This window comes from Zalophus californianus, chromosome 13, assembly GCF_009762305.2.
Source record: "Zalophus californianus isolate mZalCal1 chromosome 13, mZalCal1.pri.v2, whole genome shotgun sequence".
In the NCBI taxonomy this organism is placed as follows: domain Eukaryota; kingdom Metazoa; phylum Chordata; class Mammalia; order Carnivora; family Otariidae; genus Zalophus; species Zalophus californianus.
In genome coordinates, this window is record NC_045607.1 from 53427780 (window position 1) to 53441836 (window position 14057).

Below are 14057 nucleotides of genomic sequence, written 5' to 3' on the forward strand. Positions count from 1 at the left end.
CATTGAGCTCCATGTTGGGCCTAGTACCTGCTTTACAAAAAATCTGATGTGATCATTTCCTTAATCTAAGATGTCTTCTTGGTATATCAGGATATAAAGATACTTAGATAATACAGGGTAAAATCTGCAATAGAGAAATTGGGCAAGGTATATGTTTAAGGAAGGTTTAGACAAAGTATTTTTGAGGCAATTTCCACACATCTTTTCTAGCTCCTTCAAAATAACTTAAAAAAAAAAATACTAAGGGGGAGGGGCGTCTGGGTGGTGCAGTCCCTTAAGCGTCTGACTTTTGGTTTCCCCTTAGGTCGTGATCTTGGGGTTGTGAGATCAGATCAAGCCTGCCGTCTGGCTCTGCTATGAGCAAGGAGTCGGCTTAAGACTCTCTCTCTCTCTCCCCCTCTCTCCTCCCCGCCCCACCACCCCAGGCATGCTCTTTCAAATAAATCTTTAAAAAAAAAAATACTAAGGGTCACCTGGCTGACTCAGTGTAGAGCATGTGACTCTTGATCTCAGGGCTGTGAGTTCAAGCACCACATTGGACATAGAGATTACTTAAAAAAAAAAATTCCTAAATTGTTTTTGAAATGTGAATTTAAAATTTTAAAGTATTTTGGTATAGCTACTTAATCAACAAAATAATGTGGTTTTTTTTCTTGCCTCCTTTCTTTTCCACAGATGGATACTGTGTTGTTGTTGTTTTTTATTTATTAACATAGTGTATTATTTCAGAGGTACAGGTCTATGATTCATTAGTCTTTTTTTTTTAAAGATTTTTTTTTTTTTTTTAATTTGACAGAGGGATAGAGCGCAAAAGTAGGCAGAGCGGCAGGCAGAGGGAGAGGGAGAAGCAGGCTTCCCGCAGAGCAGGGAGCCCAACGCGGGGCTCCATCCCAGGACCCCAGGATCACAACCTGAGCCGAAGGCAGACACTTAACAACTGAGCCACCCAGGAGCCCCTGCTATTCATCAGTCTTACACAATTCACAGCGCTCACCATAGCACATACCCTCCCCAGGGTCCATCACCCAGCCACCCCATCCCTCCCACCCCCCCTCCACTCCAGCAACCCTCAGTTTGTTTCCTGAGATTAAGAGTCTCTTATTGGTTTGTCTCCCTCTCTGGTTTGTTTCATTTTTCCCTCCCTTCCCCTATGATCCTCTGTCTTGTATCTCAAATTCCTCATATCAGTGAGATCATATGATACTTGTCTTTCTCTGACTTATTTTGCTTAGCATAATACTCTCTAGTTTCATCCACATCGTTGCAACACAGATGGGTATTGTTTATGTGGCTTTTCTGGGTAGAAACTTCACCAGGAAGGAGAGAATGTATATTTAGAGAAAGGACAAAACTCTTTTTAGCTATTGTGTTTAAAGATTTTATAGAGAAGGCTCAAGCAAGTAGGTCATTTAAGAGGGGATTTACAGTGTTTTGAATGAAACATTTTTATAGGAGATTTTAGTTACAGAACACTGAAGCGTTGGTACTTTTCAACTTTTTTTAAGAGTTTTATTTTACTGCCAAGCTAGCTTTTAAAGTATTCTCAAATATAGTGGCACAGAATTACAACATGGTTTTAACTACTGTAGTGAAATTAAGAAATTAGGTACATGCAGGTGAGGGTTTTTTGTTTTGTTTTGTTTTGTTTTGTTTTTTTGACATACCAAATAGGGGCACCTGGGTGGCTCAGTTGCTTAAGCCTCTGCCTTTGGCTCAGGTCATCCCAGGATCTAGTCCCACATCGTGCTCCCTACTCAGCAGGGAATCTGTTTCCTCCCTCTCCCTCTGCTTCTCCCCCGCCTCCCCTCCCACCGTGCGTTCTCGTGTGCGTGCTCTCTCACTCTCCTTCTCTCTCAAATAAATAAAAAATTTTAAAAGGATTTTTAAAAAACTAAGAAAAACAAAACAAAACAAAACAAAAAAAAAACACCAAATAGCTCTTACTTATTCCCTGCCTAATCTAATCGTGACATCATGCATAAAGTCTAGGATTTCATGATTGCTATAAGGCCCTGATCTGGAGTCTTAGGAACTGAAAGCACCAGTTATCTGCGCCCCTCTCCCCTTTTTATCACACACCTACATCTAGGATAGGGAGCCAGAAGAGCCAGAAGAACTAAATGCTCCTATTTGGAAAGGGGAATGTCTTTGTTCCCTAAGAAATCTAGAATTCTGGAAAATATTGTGAGATCTCCCTATTTCATGTATAAGGAAGGTTCCCTTAATTAGGCCCCAGTTTGTCTTGCTCTAACCATTTCTCTTCATGGCTTTTAGCTAATCTTGTGACAGTTGTCTACTTTTCAGTATCCTCCTTAGTTGTATCTGAAAAGGTCAATGGAAAATATCATCAGCTGGGTGGTATTGTGTCTGCTTTCAGGATAGAGGGTATTGGGGACCCAAGGTTCCTTTTTTGATCTCCATTAATTTCTCTTGATGGAGGCTGTGTTACTTTCGGTAATAATAATACTTTATGGCCTGTGGGTGTATTTTAGTCAACTTCATGCCCAGTGGTCTTTTCATAGGATTTTCTCAGACTTGCTTTTTTAAAATTTTTCCCCCACCGCCCCCCCCAGACATGCTTATCTTATTATATACTTAATTTACACTCCCTTTAGTTTATAGGTTTTCATGAGAACCCCTTGGTCCTCTTCCCTAGAAACTGTTCATCTGAAGGACCAAGGTAGCCCAATTTGAATTACTAAAGAAAGGCTGGCAGTTTATACCTTTGATGGATCTTTGACCCCAGTCTTTTTCTGAATTTGAAAATTTTTTACAAGATGGAGGGGACTTTCAACACTGAAATGCATGGAATTTTTAGGTTCTCCTTTTGTCATTTTGCTCTTTTTTTAAACTGTTTCTTTCTTAAAGTGCCCTATTTATCCTGCTAACAACCCACTCAAGATGCTAGCATTCTATCTTGAAGCCGTTTCACCCAGAGCCACGGAATTTTCTTTCACATTATCGCAGGTGACCGGTTACCCATTGTATAAAAATATATTAGGATCTTCCATTTCTCAGCCTCAAAGTCAGTGTCACAGGTTTAAAGTTTTTACATAAATGTCTGTATCCATGTTATATGTAGGTTCGGCATCGGCCATGGCTATTCTCAGCCATATATACCTGAGCACAAACTCTGGAGTACAGAGCTAAACTATAGAAGCCCTTCTGAAACTTTTGCTCTCCACCTTGAGAACAGGATGTATGTGTTAGTGATAGCTTTTTTGCAGTGAGTCCTGAAATGACAAGATAGTGGAATAGAGCCCAGAAAAGCTGAAACCATCTCATAATTCGCATGTAGAGTAAGAAATATTTGATACAAGCCACTGAGATATTTGGAGTTTTATTTGCATTAGTTGTTGCTTATGTTAACATACTTTTAACTGTTTACTAAGAGTTTCCTACTGTGCCTTCACCTATTAAAAAGGGAAATTGTCACTATGGAGAAGTCTGTTTTTCATGAAGGACCACTGGGAAGATACTTGTTTGTAGCAAGCCGTGGTAGTTAAGTCTGTGGCAGTCTGCTTTGCTCTTGTTCAAAAGCCTTTGAAATACTAATCCCATTTCTTATGACCTTATGGTACACTTCTTAATCTATGTTTAATAATTTTTAAAAAGCTGCATGGTATTCCACTGTATGTACAATTCTTAACATCTGTCTCAGGTATGGGTACATCCTTTTAAAACCACTGTCATCTATTCTGTACATGTGCAGATATACTGGTTAGAATACATTGCTGGAAGCAGATTTGCTAGTTCAGAGGGTATTTGGATTTTTAATATCTGCTTCCACTGAGGGGATATTTTGGGCGAGGAATTGGTCAGTATCTCTTAAGAGCCATGGAAATGCTTTCTACATTTGACTTGGTATTCTCATCTCCATGAAATTATCAAAATACTCACATTTGTGAAAATATTGAAGAAAGTTAAAATGATTTTACATGCATGCCTTTTCTATTGATTAGAAATTAACGAGGAAACCCATGTGACATTTGAAAATAACCATAGCCAATGATGGTTATGTGACAAGTAAATTTCTAAAGAGATTAAAGAATCAATTTTTTTCTCTTCCAATTTAATAATCTCTTAAAGGTTCAAGGAAGCAGTTGTCTGGTAGGTGGTCACTGGATTTGGAACCAAGATACTGGGCTAATTATTTGACCTTTCACACCATCATTTTCTCCTTCGTCAAATGGAATGGGTTGGACTAACGATCTGAAGTCTCTTCCACCTCTCAGATCCATTGATATAATTGTGTAGTCTTCGAAAATCTCAGTGAAATTACTAGATTGGTAAAAAGATTAATTTTTTAAACAGCTTGTCCAAGCTTCAAGTTGTATTTATTTTTTATGGGATAGCTTTAGTTGAATGTATATACCATGAAAGTAATTATATGGTCAGCATTGGCATCATTTGGTTCTCCTAGAGCCTGTCATCATACCATAAATACTTATATTTATTTCTGCTGTACTAGTTATCATAAACATCATCCCATAGTAACATTAGGCTTACTGAGCAATTTTGGTAGTTTTGACTTAGGTCTGTAATTCCATTGGTGATGGGAATGCTTAGTGCTAGTGAATTAAGCACTGTTACATATTATGCTTAATTACCATATCATTGTATGCATAAGTTAGGAGCCTTTTACCTTGCAAAGTATTTCTTTGAGTTCTAAAGTGATCATATTTGATCATAAGCAGTTCCCTTCTGCAATTGTATTTTTCCCCATCTGTGTACTTTTGAAACATGTTATTCTTACAGTTATGTAGAATAGAAGGTCCGGGTGTCTCACCCATCTTCTGTATTGCCGCACCCCATGGTGAAGAATTACCTTGGCACGTAAGATCATACTAGGTAATTTTGTCAGCAAATACATAACATTACGAAAAGCTTGGAAAACGGAAAAAATCACTTTTTTATTACCCTAGTGCCACTGTAATTTTTATATTTTCTAATTTATGTGAAAAGGATATTCCTTTTTCCTTTTATGATTGGATGGTAAAGACATTTCATTATATTTTACTAGAAGATACGTTAAATTTGTCTTTAAGTAAAAATTTATTGCTTCCTGTTAGCTGGTTAGGAGAGTATGGTTAAAAGACAGCTACTAATGATACCTAAAAAATCATTTTCCATTGCTATATTCTCTAAAATAGGGTAGCTGAAGAAGACAAAAGTAAGAAAAAGGGGCAAGAAGAAAAACAACCTAAAAAGCAGCTTAAAAAGGATGAAGACAGCCAGAAGGAAGAAGATAAACCAAGAAAAGAGCCAGACAAAAAGGAAGGGAAGAAAGAAGTTGAATCCAAAAGAAAAAATTTAGCTAAAACAGGGGTCACATCAACCTCTGATTCTGAAGAGGAAGGAGATGATCAAGAAAGTGAAAAGGTACAGTGTTTATCAAGGAAAATATTTGTTTTATTTTTAGTTGCCTATGTAGTTCTTATTTTTTACCTAGCAAGCTTTCAGTATCTCAAAGTATGAGTGTGATTAAAACTGAGTTTCTCTACCTTTGTAAGCTTGAACTAGCTGTTTTAAAAAGCATATTTGAAACTTTATTAGACATTCTAAATCTGTCACCTTTTCAGTTATAATGTGGAAATCAAATGTTATATAATAAACTTCCAGTAACCCACCTATCTAGAAAAGTAGAAATTAAGCCAAATGGACTGTAACCAGTGAAGACAGATATAAAAGAGATGCATTTATACATTTTTATTATTTACTACAATGAAATTCTTCGCACTCTTCAGGCCTGTTTAGTGTACGTACATTTTATCAGTGGTATTTTATTTGAGTGCCACAGTTGTTTAGGAATTTGATTAAAGCTATACATCTTTTTATATAGAGAAACACAAGTATAGTGTATAGCCTTGGAGATCTACAGACCCAGGTCATCATGTATCTTTGTTTTTTTTTTCCTTATTTCTTAATACTTTCTTTAGAAGCCAAAAATTTTTAATTGGATAGCTTGAGCAATGTACTTGTCAGTAACCAGGTACTTGTCAGTAAACAAACAGGTCAGAACCATAGTATAGAGAACCACAGCAAAGCGGCAAATAGCCTGACATACTTTTATTCCCCGAGTCATCGAGGGCAAGTTCAGATAGCAACATGTATAATTCTGACATTTTTTAAGTATTGGTTGCTTTTTTTCCTCCCAAGATTGTAATCCTAGAAGCACTTGTCCCTGACTTGGTAGTTAACTAAATTCATCCTAATTCTCAAAACAGAAGAGAAAAGGTGGAAGGAACTTTCAAAATCCTCATAGAAGGAATATGCTGAAAGGCCAGCATGAGAAAGAAGCAGCAGATAGAAAACGCAAGCAAGAGGAACAGATGGAAACTGAGCAGTAAGTATTTTTTTATTCTAAATTTTGATTTCCTTTTTAAGCTAGCATGAAATTTTTAAATGACAGAATCTTGTTTTCCGGACCATATGAAGCCTTTTAGAGAAGTGACTTTTTCCAGGTGTTAGAAAAAAAATCTTCCTTACATGATGATAATCATGTTTTAGGCTTCATTCTTTGCTGAGTAAGAGGATGAAATTCACTGAGGTACTCACTCTGTGAATTATTTTTAATTTAAACTGAAAGTGCAGATAGGATTTAACTGTTAGTGGCTTTGCTGAAAATGTCCTCATCCTCTACTGTTCACTTGTTAAGTATTCAGTACAGAAGAGTGGTGATACTATGTTGGTGGAGAAAGAATTAAATATCCTTATTTGTCACATACCACCAGCAGGCCACTCCCAAAAGACCAGCCAAAATAATAGCAGCACAGTTGTAGACCCAAGGCCGGTAAATCTGAAGGCTGACAGGGTTTGCATTAAGTGTGTGTAATATAAGTCAAGGTCAAAGCTGATTGAAGTTGTGATACCTGGAGACACTATATACAGACCATGGGGAATGTCTTTCCCCTTCAGTTTTATTATATAAAGTAGTTTTATTAGAAGGAAAATCGCACTGGTGATGATTACACTTCATGTGCTTATATTACATTTGTTTGCCTAGTTATCTTGAGACTGTCACTTCCAAATTCTTTCTTTGAAAAGCGTTTTGTGAAGCATCTTGCATTATTCTCACTAAACTTGGGTTTTTTTTTGTTAATGGAGGTGATTTTAAACACATGCTGTAGGTCACTAAGACAAACTTAATGATAAGTAGTGAATTCTTTAAGTAATTTTGTACTTTTTCTTTATAAAATACATTTGTAAGCCAAAAGTCTCTACAAGTATAGCATTTGACTATTCTGCTCTCTTAGTTGTTTGGAGGATGATTATATAAGCAGTTTCATCTGCTTGAGGGGAGTAATTTAAAAATTGATCTAAAGCTCAAAAATGTTACTCCCTCTATTCTGTTAGACTTTTGACCATTTCTGTAAATTAATTTTTTGTTACCTATCCTTTCCTATCCTTTCACTGAAAAGTTGTTGGACTGTTTGTTGCTTTTAACTTTATTGTGCTCCCCAAATTAGGATATAAAATTAGTCGTTGCTTAGTAGATCTAGCCCCAACCCTTCTTCAGTATCTCAAAGTTATCTTTGTGTTTCAGTTTCTTTTTGAATGTCCTCCGAATGTAACTTTCTCAAATTCTAATATTTGTGTTTTCTTTCCTTCTCCTGTTATTACAAAACTTTGTACTTGGACAGTTTTGCTCTGTAAAGCATTTCAGATGCAGCTTGTGTGAAATGCATTATGCAAAATAAAGTTTATTGTATTGTATTCCCAGCCAAACAACATGTAATCTACAGTAATAAAAAATATATCTCATTTTGGGCTCAAAGCATTAATCCAGTTACTGAAAAGAGAATACAAGTGGAGCAAACAAGAGATGAAGATCTTGAGACAGACTCATTGGACTGAATTTCCCCCTCCCCCCCCTTGATGGAAGAATGTTGCAGATTCTAAATTGAGGACTTCATTAATGGCATTATTACTGTGTTATGATTGTTAAAAAAAAAAAAAAAAAAAATTCCTGTAAGGTACACACTACATACTAAGGTCGGCCATCATTCCTGTTAAAGTTTTTTTTACCAAGCTTAAGATGAAGCTTTGTGTTTGAAAGTTAGAAGATGGTGGTTGTACATTATTTCATTTAGAAAATATAAAAATTCATTTTGTTTTGAAGCTAGGTGTTAAACTGGAATAGCTCTTATACCCCAGAGAATGGGGCAGTTGTGCCCTTCCCTTGACATTCCTTTGTTGTTTAAATCTTTAGAATCTTGTTTTTTTTAATCCTGAGAGATTAAACAGTAGACTTGTTAAGAAAACAAAAATGAAACTGTAACCAAAATTTTAAAATAAAGTTTTTTTAAAAAAAAAAAACCTGATTTTTAGATATTGTTTTGTTCTTGTCTATTTCAATTGGTTTATAATAGGGCCCGAACTCAAAGCCAAGGTACTAGAAATTAAGAACTCATTTTTAAATGGTTATTTTTGTGATTTGCAGTAAAATGGTACCTTTTCTTTTGTGAAATGGTATGTAAATATCAGTGAATGTCAGTGAATGTCATTTAAGTTTGATATATTGGCCAAAAAAAACCCATTTTAATACAATAGTATCATTGAACAGTCTGTTTAACCTAGAAACTTAACCCCTCCAATTATCTACCCTTTTGGAGATGTGGGAAAAATTAGTGTTTTTGACACGCTACCTTTAAAAATAATTGTGACGTAGAACTCATGAAGTGTTTATAGGCATTCTTTTTCCCACTATGGTCTGCTTGTCCATTGACCCTGAAATTGGGTCTTTAAACTAACACTATGTACTGTTGGAAAAAAATTTCACCATGACAAGTGTTAAAATTATTTGTGATGCCACTGAAAAATTAGATTTTAGCATGTTAATTTTTACATGTGTTTTTAGGAATTAATACTAATGCTGTGGCATTCCAGAGTTCTATGAATTACAGTCAATGCCTTATGACCTAGGCTATTGATTTTCTATCTTAAAAAAATTTTTAGCTAAGGGATTGTGGGCATTTGGTAATCGGTCACAAAGTTCCAATGTTTTGAAATATTTGTGTTAACATTTGATAGGCAGAATAAAGATGAAGGAAAGAAGCCAGAAGTTAAGAAAGTGGAGAAGAAGCGAGGTTAGTTATTTCACTTTCTAAGATGTTTAAATTAATAGAAAGGAAATTATACCCTTAATTTTTCATGTATAGGTTTTAAAATCAGTCATTTTATGTTCTTAAATCCTACAAAAGTGTTTTTTCAAATCCCTAATGAATTCTGTATACATTGTATTTTGATTAGGTGCACTTGCTAAGGACTCAGGCTTAGTTTTAAGCTTAAGCTCATTATCTAACAGTCACATTTTTGTAACATTGCCAAAAGCTAGGTATTTTCCCATTTTTGACAAATCTCATGGTTTCAGATAAGAGTTCTGTTTCTGGTCACATGTGTAAGTAAGGTAAAACAGCTGTTTAAGGATTGGAATAGAGGGGTTTATTAACTGTGGATACAGACTGCTTATTTTAGAAACCTATGTAGCTAGATGGTGATTTTTTTCTTCAAATGATGAATGTTGTTTTCCTAAATACTGAAAATGGCAAATAACTTCTTGGTGAACTAGGCAGATTATGAAGAACATTTTTAAAAATTCAAATCTTGTCATTGTGCTTTGCCTATTAGATTTATACAGAAATACTGGTTTTGGAAAAACTATTTACTGTGTTTCAAATTTTAATTTATAGAAACATCAATGGATTCTCGACTTCAAAGGATACATGCTGAAATTAAAAATTCACTCAAAATTGATAATCTTGTAAGTCTTTAAATACCTCATTTAAAAATATAGTATACTCCTTTTATTGCTTCATGTTTTTTCTCATGTTTTATAAGTATGTGTAAATTTAAGAAAAATGGGACTATTACTGGCCCTTTTGTACTGCCTTGTTTGAGATTTTAAAAGTAATCTTTAGGATTAGATCATATAGGGTGTGGTGATTAACAGCTATGAAATTACTGTCTTGTCATGAAGGATGTGAACAGATGTATTGAGGCCTTGGATGAACTTGCTTCACTTCAGGTCACAATGCAACAAGCTCAGAAGCACACAGAAATGATTACAACACTGAAAAAAGTAAGTGATCTGGAGTCGTGCAGAGTGTGAAAATTTCCTCATCAACAGTTCCTTAAGTACCATTTTACAAATCAGTGAAGAAAACAATTGTGAGTGTCTATTTTGTTTTCTCAGATACGGCGTTTCAAAGTTAGTCAGGTTATCATGGAAAAGTCTACAATGCTGTATAACAAGTTTAAGAATATGTTTTTGGTTGGTGAAGGAGATTCTGTGATCACACAAGTGCTGAATAAATCTCTTGCCGAACAAAGACAGCATGAGGAAGCAAATAAAACCAAAGATCAAGGGAAGAAAGGGCCAAACAAAAAGCTAGAAAAGGAACAAACAGGTATGTGATAATAAGTTGTTTGCTGGGACCGCTTTTAAAAAATGGCTTTGACGTATAATTTCATTAATACCTTATCTAAGGTTTCATAAAGCACTTAGAAAAACAGAAGCTTCAGGTTGAGCATTTGTTTAAATCATTTATAATCAAGCTTAAATTAGCAGTTGCTGTTCTTTTCACTTAAATTAGGAATAATTTCTGACAATAGTAGACAAGAAAGGAACTTCCCATGTTCCCATCACTCATCTCCTGCAGTTATCAGTAAATGATTGTTGCTCTGTTTTACCCTTATCAGGTTTCTCTGTGAAGCAAATTCCAGATACGCTATTTCAACCACAAATATGTTAGGATGTATCTGTGATGGATTCTTAAATAGAACATAGTGTCATTATCAGCTCCCCCAATTCCATGTTATTAAATGTCTTTAGGAGTTGGATATTTTATTTATTAGGGAATGATGATATAGGTCTCCTTAGAGATTTCTTAGAAATAAGATTTACAGGGATGCCCTCATTTACTTAGGTTAGGTAGGACACAAAATCGTGTTAATTAAGAATAGTACTTTTGACACTTTGTTGTAAAATACCAAGTAAAGATATAAAATTTTACTATGATGCACATTTTTATAAGAAAGGGAATGACCAGATTAAGTGACCCCCCCCCCCCCACTTTTGGTGCCTTGGTTGAATGTCCAACTGTTGATTTCGGCTCAGGTCATGATCTCAAGATTGTGAGATGGAGCACGGTGTCTACTTGAGATCCTCTCTTCTCCTCTGCCCCTCCCCCCCCACTTGTACACACTCTCTAAAATAAAATCTTCAAAAGCCCCCCCTTTCTTGTACCCATATATAGTAACCCTGCTATTTAGTGTGCCTCAGCTACCCAAAAGATTACAGTGTAATTTCAAATAAGGTGTATTAAGTATTAAACTTTAGGGCCATATTTTATTTTTTATTTTGGCTCTTTAGAGGACATCTTAAAGTACTAGAAGCTCTAACAGTTTTTCCATTGGAACCTTTTTAAAGGTTCAAAGACTCTAAATGGAGGCTCCGATGCTCAAGACGGTAATCAACCACAACATAATGGAGACAGCAGTGAGGAAAGCAAAGACAACCACGAGGCCAGCAGTAAGAAAAAGTGAGGACATGTTTTAATGGGTCATGTATATTTTTAATTTTTAAATCACATTGCTGTTCCAAGGTTATTTGTATAGGATTGTATTTTGATCACTCGATTCCTGAACTCAGGAAGCAAGATACAAATCAGAAAGGCAAAAAGCAAAAAACTTCATAATTTACATTTAACTTGCCTGTAGTCAAAGGGAATAGAGCTAGATAGTAGGACTCCAGTTTAAAATAACTTCATCTTTGGACTTTTTTCACTGATAACAGCTTTAATAGTGATTTACATTCATACTTTCTTGCATTGTGACAGGGTAATACAAAAATGAGATCTAGAATCACAGGCTGTTTTGTATTACAGCCTCTAAATAACTAGTTAATGGACTGTAGTTACCCGAGTCTTGGTTTGTTCTGCTGCACGTTTGAAGGACTTGGAATCAAGCATCCCTTCTAATTCTGAAATTCAGGGAAATCTTATCTGTGTCTTTGTCATCCCCTCTCCTTATTAAGGTTTGTAATATGTTGGTATCACAGATATAACCTTTTCATGTTTTTAAAGGGAATTCATTTTAAAGCTGGAAATGATGGAAAGGGCCTGAGCCATGATGCTTCCCTGAGTTAATTTCCTTGATCTGAATATTACTTTAGGAAGAAGATACAACATGGAAAATTAAATTTTGACCAAAAAGTCAAGATTTTTAAAAATAATTTGATCATATTTTAAAAATAAAAATGCACGGATTTAAAGTGTTTTCTGACCCTCATGAAGGAGAAAAGCCCCTAATCCCAGTTGACACACCTTTCTTTCCTTCCTTTAGGCCATCCAGTGAAGAGAGAGAGCCTGAAATATCTCTGAAGGATTCTACACTAGATAATTAGGTTGACATACCTGGAATATAAAGAACATTTGAAGAGTTTGTAATGGTTTTCATTTGAAATATTTAGACTGCTGAAAGTTTTAAATTTTTATAAGCATAGGTTTTGATGTTGAAAACTTGTTTTGAGGGAGAAAAATCCCTTTATATTTGTTTAAAAGTAATTAAACATTATTGCTAATTGTACTTGTGCAGTATTAACAGCTACATTATTCAGTAAATGTGAGGGAAAACCCATTTAGGAAATGTTAAACTGCTTTTCCAGACATTTGGTTGTAGCATAATTTCAATTAGCGTGTGTATGTTAATGTGTAATTGATAGTAGAAAAAAGTTACATTTTTAAAACTGCTACTTGTATAAACCTTTCCTCTTTTCCCAAATACTGTGGGTTTTGTGCATAGTTTTTACAAACCTTGGATTTACCAGACTGTCTTTTCACTGTTTGTGGGTTTTGTAGAAGTTACACATTTTTATGGTAGATAAAATGTTACTTCTATACAAGTACTCACTCCTTTTATCAAAAGTTAATTTTAATCTCACAGTCTACATTGTGCTACATCATCCTGCTGCTTTGTAACAATTTGTGGTCTGTATGCCTTTTTGTATGACAACTAGAGATATCCAACTGACAGTTCTACAAGGTACAAAACTCATGTTAACTTTTGAAAGTAACTCAAGATTTATGGCTGGGAATTCAGTGAGGTCACGTGACTTTTCTACAGGAAAGCAGAAGGGGTATGTTTAGGAATGACTCTGGCTTTAGGGTTCAACCATCTGAGATCCTTTACAGGCACTAGTAGCTGAAACTAAAAACTAAATGATAAAAGTTTATTTTTGAGAACTGTCTCGCGTTTCTGAATTTTTAAAAAGTCACTCATTAAGGAAGTCAAAGTATTTTTTTAATTGGGAAAAAAAAATTCCGTGATTCTTATGCGGTAAATGGAAGTAAATGCTATATAAGTAAAACTAACCTATTTGGAAACATGGCTCTATCAGAAGGGGTTCTTAGAGATCCTCCATGTGACAGAACTGTAAGTAGAAAATATGTATGTTGCTCCGAGGCAGTTAAAGTAAAGGAGTACTTTGGTAGTCTGTATATTCATATATATGGACTAAATCAGGGTAAACCAAGGTTAACAAAATTTAAGGGTAACTTAACAGCATTTTTAAGATATTTTGATTATTAGGTCAGTTGGTGGTTTCAGTAGCTAAAGACTTATGTTTTGAAAATATGAATACGGAGAACAGGCTTAATACCAGTGTTTGCATGTGACATGCATTGTATGTTTGGACCTCTCAGATAATGGTTTTCACCTATAAATGGATAGTTTGAATTATTTCAGTAATTGGAGTTTTGCTTTTTGAGAGGTCTTACAATGGAACTGGGACCTACTGTTTTGAGGTAACTATTGATACTACATTATATCTGGTCCTTAATACAATTTAAATTTGGACTTACTCTAGTTAAGCCATAAGTGTCAACATTGTAAACTTGTTTTGATTAAAGGATTTTTCTATCAAACTCTACTAGTAAATTAATTCTTTGCTATTTACAAAAGTGTTTTGGAATTCTGGATTTGCTTCCAAGGGAGTAATTTCTTGGTTAGCTTGGTATAGAGATTGTGTTGTCTGGAGAGATAAGACAGGGTAACTA

The 14057-nt window shown here is 35.1% G+C and overlaps 1 protein-coding gene across 7 annotated transcripts in view; it reads left to right on the forward strand.

The window, feature by feature from the left end:
• Window positions 1–13925, forward strand: part of PSIP1 (PC4 and SFRS1 interacting protein 1) — a 39896-nt gene extending 25971 nt beyond the window's left edge. For 4 of the 7 annotated variants that reach the window (XM_027614521.2, XM_027614524.2, XM_027614522.1 and 1 more), the window contains 8 exons: window positions 5154–5382; window positions 6228–6346; window positions 9034–9089; window positions 9693–9763; window positions 9980–10081; window positions 10196–10409; window positions 11432–11543; window positions 12346–13925. In XM_027614521.2, coding sequence (XP_027470322.1) covers window positions 5154–5382; window positions 6228–6346; window positions 9034–9089; window positions 9693–9763; window positions 9980–10081; window positions 10196–10409; window positions 11432–11543; window positions 12346–12406 — 964 coding nt within the window. In that variant the 3' untranslated portion in view covers window positions 12407–13925. Of the gene's footprint in view, window positions 1–5153; window positions 5383–6227; window positions 6347–7643; window positions 8374–9033; window positions 9090–9692; window positions 9764–9979; window positions 10082–10195; window positions 10410–11431; window positions 11544–12345 lie in introns of those variants that run through there. The other 3 variants (XM_027614527.2, XM_027614525.2, XM_027614526.2) reach the window with 3 other exon arrangements.
• Window positions 13926–14057: the final 132 nt, after the last annotated feature.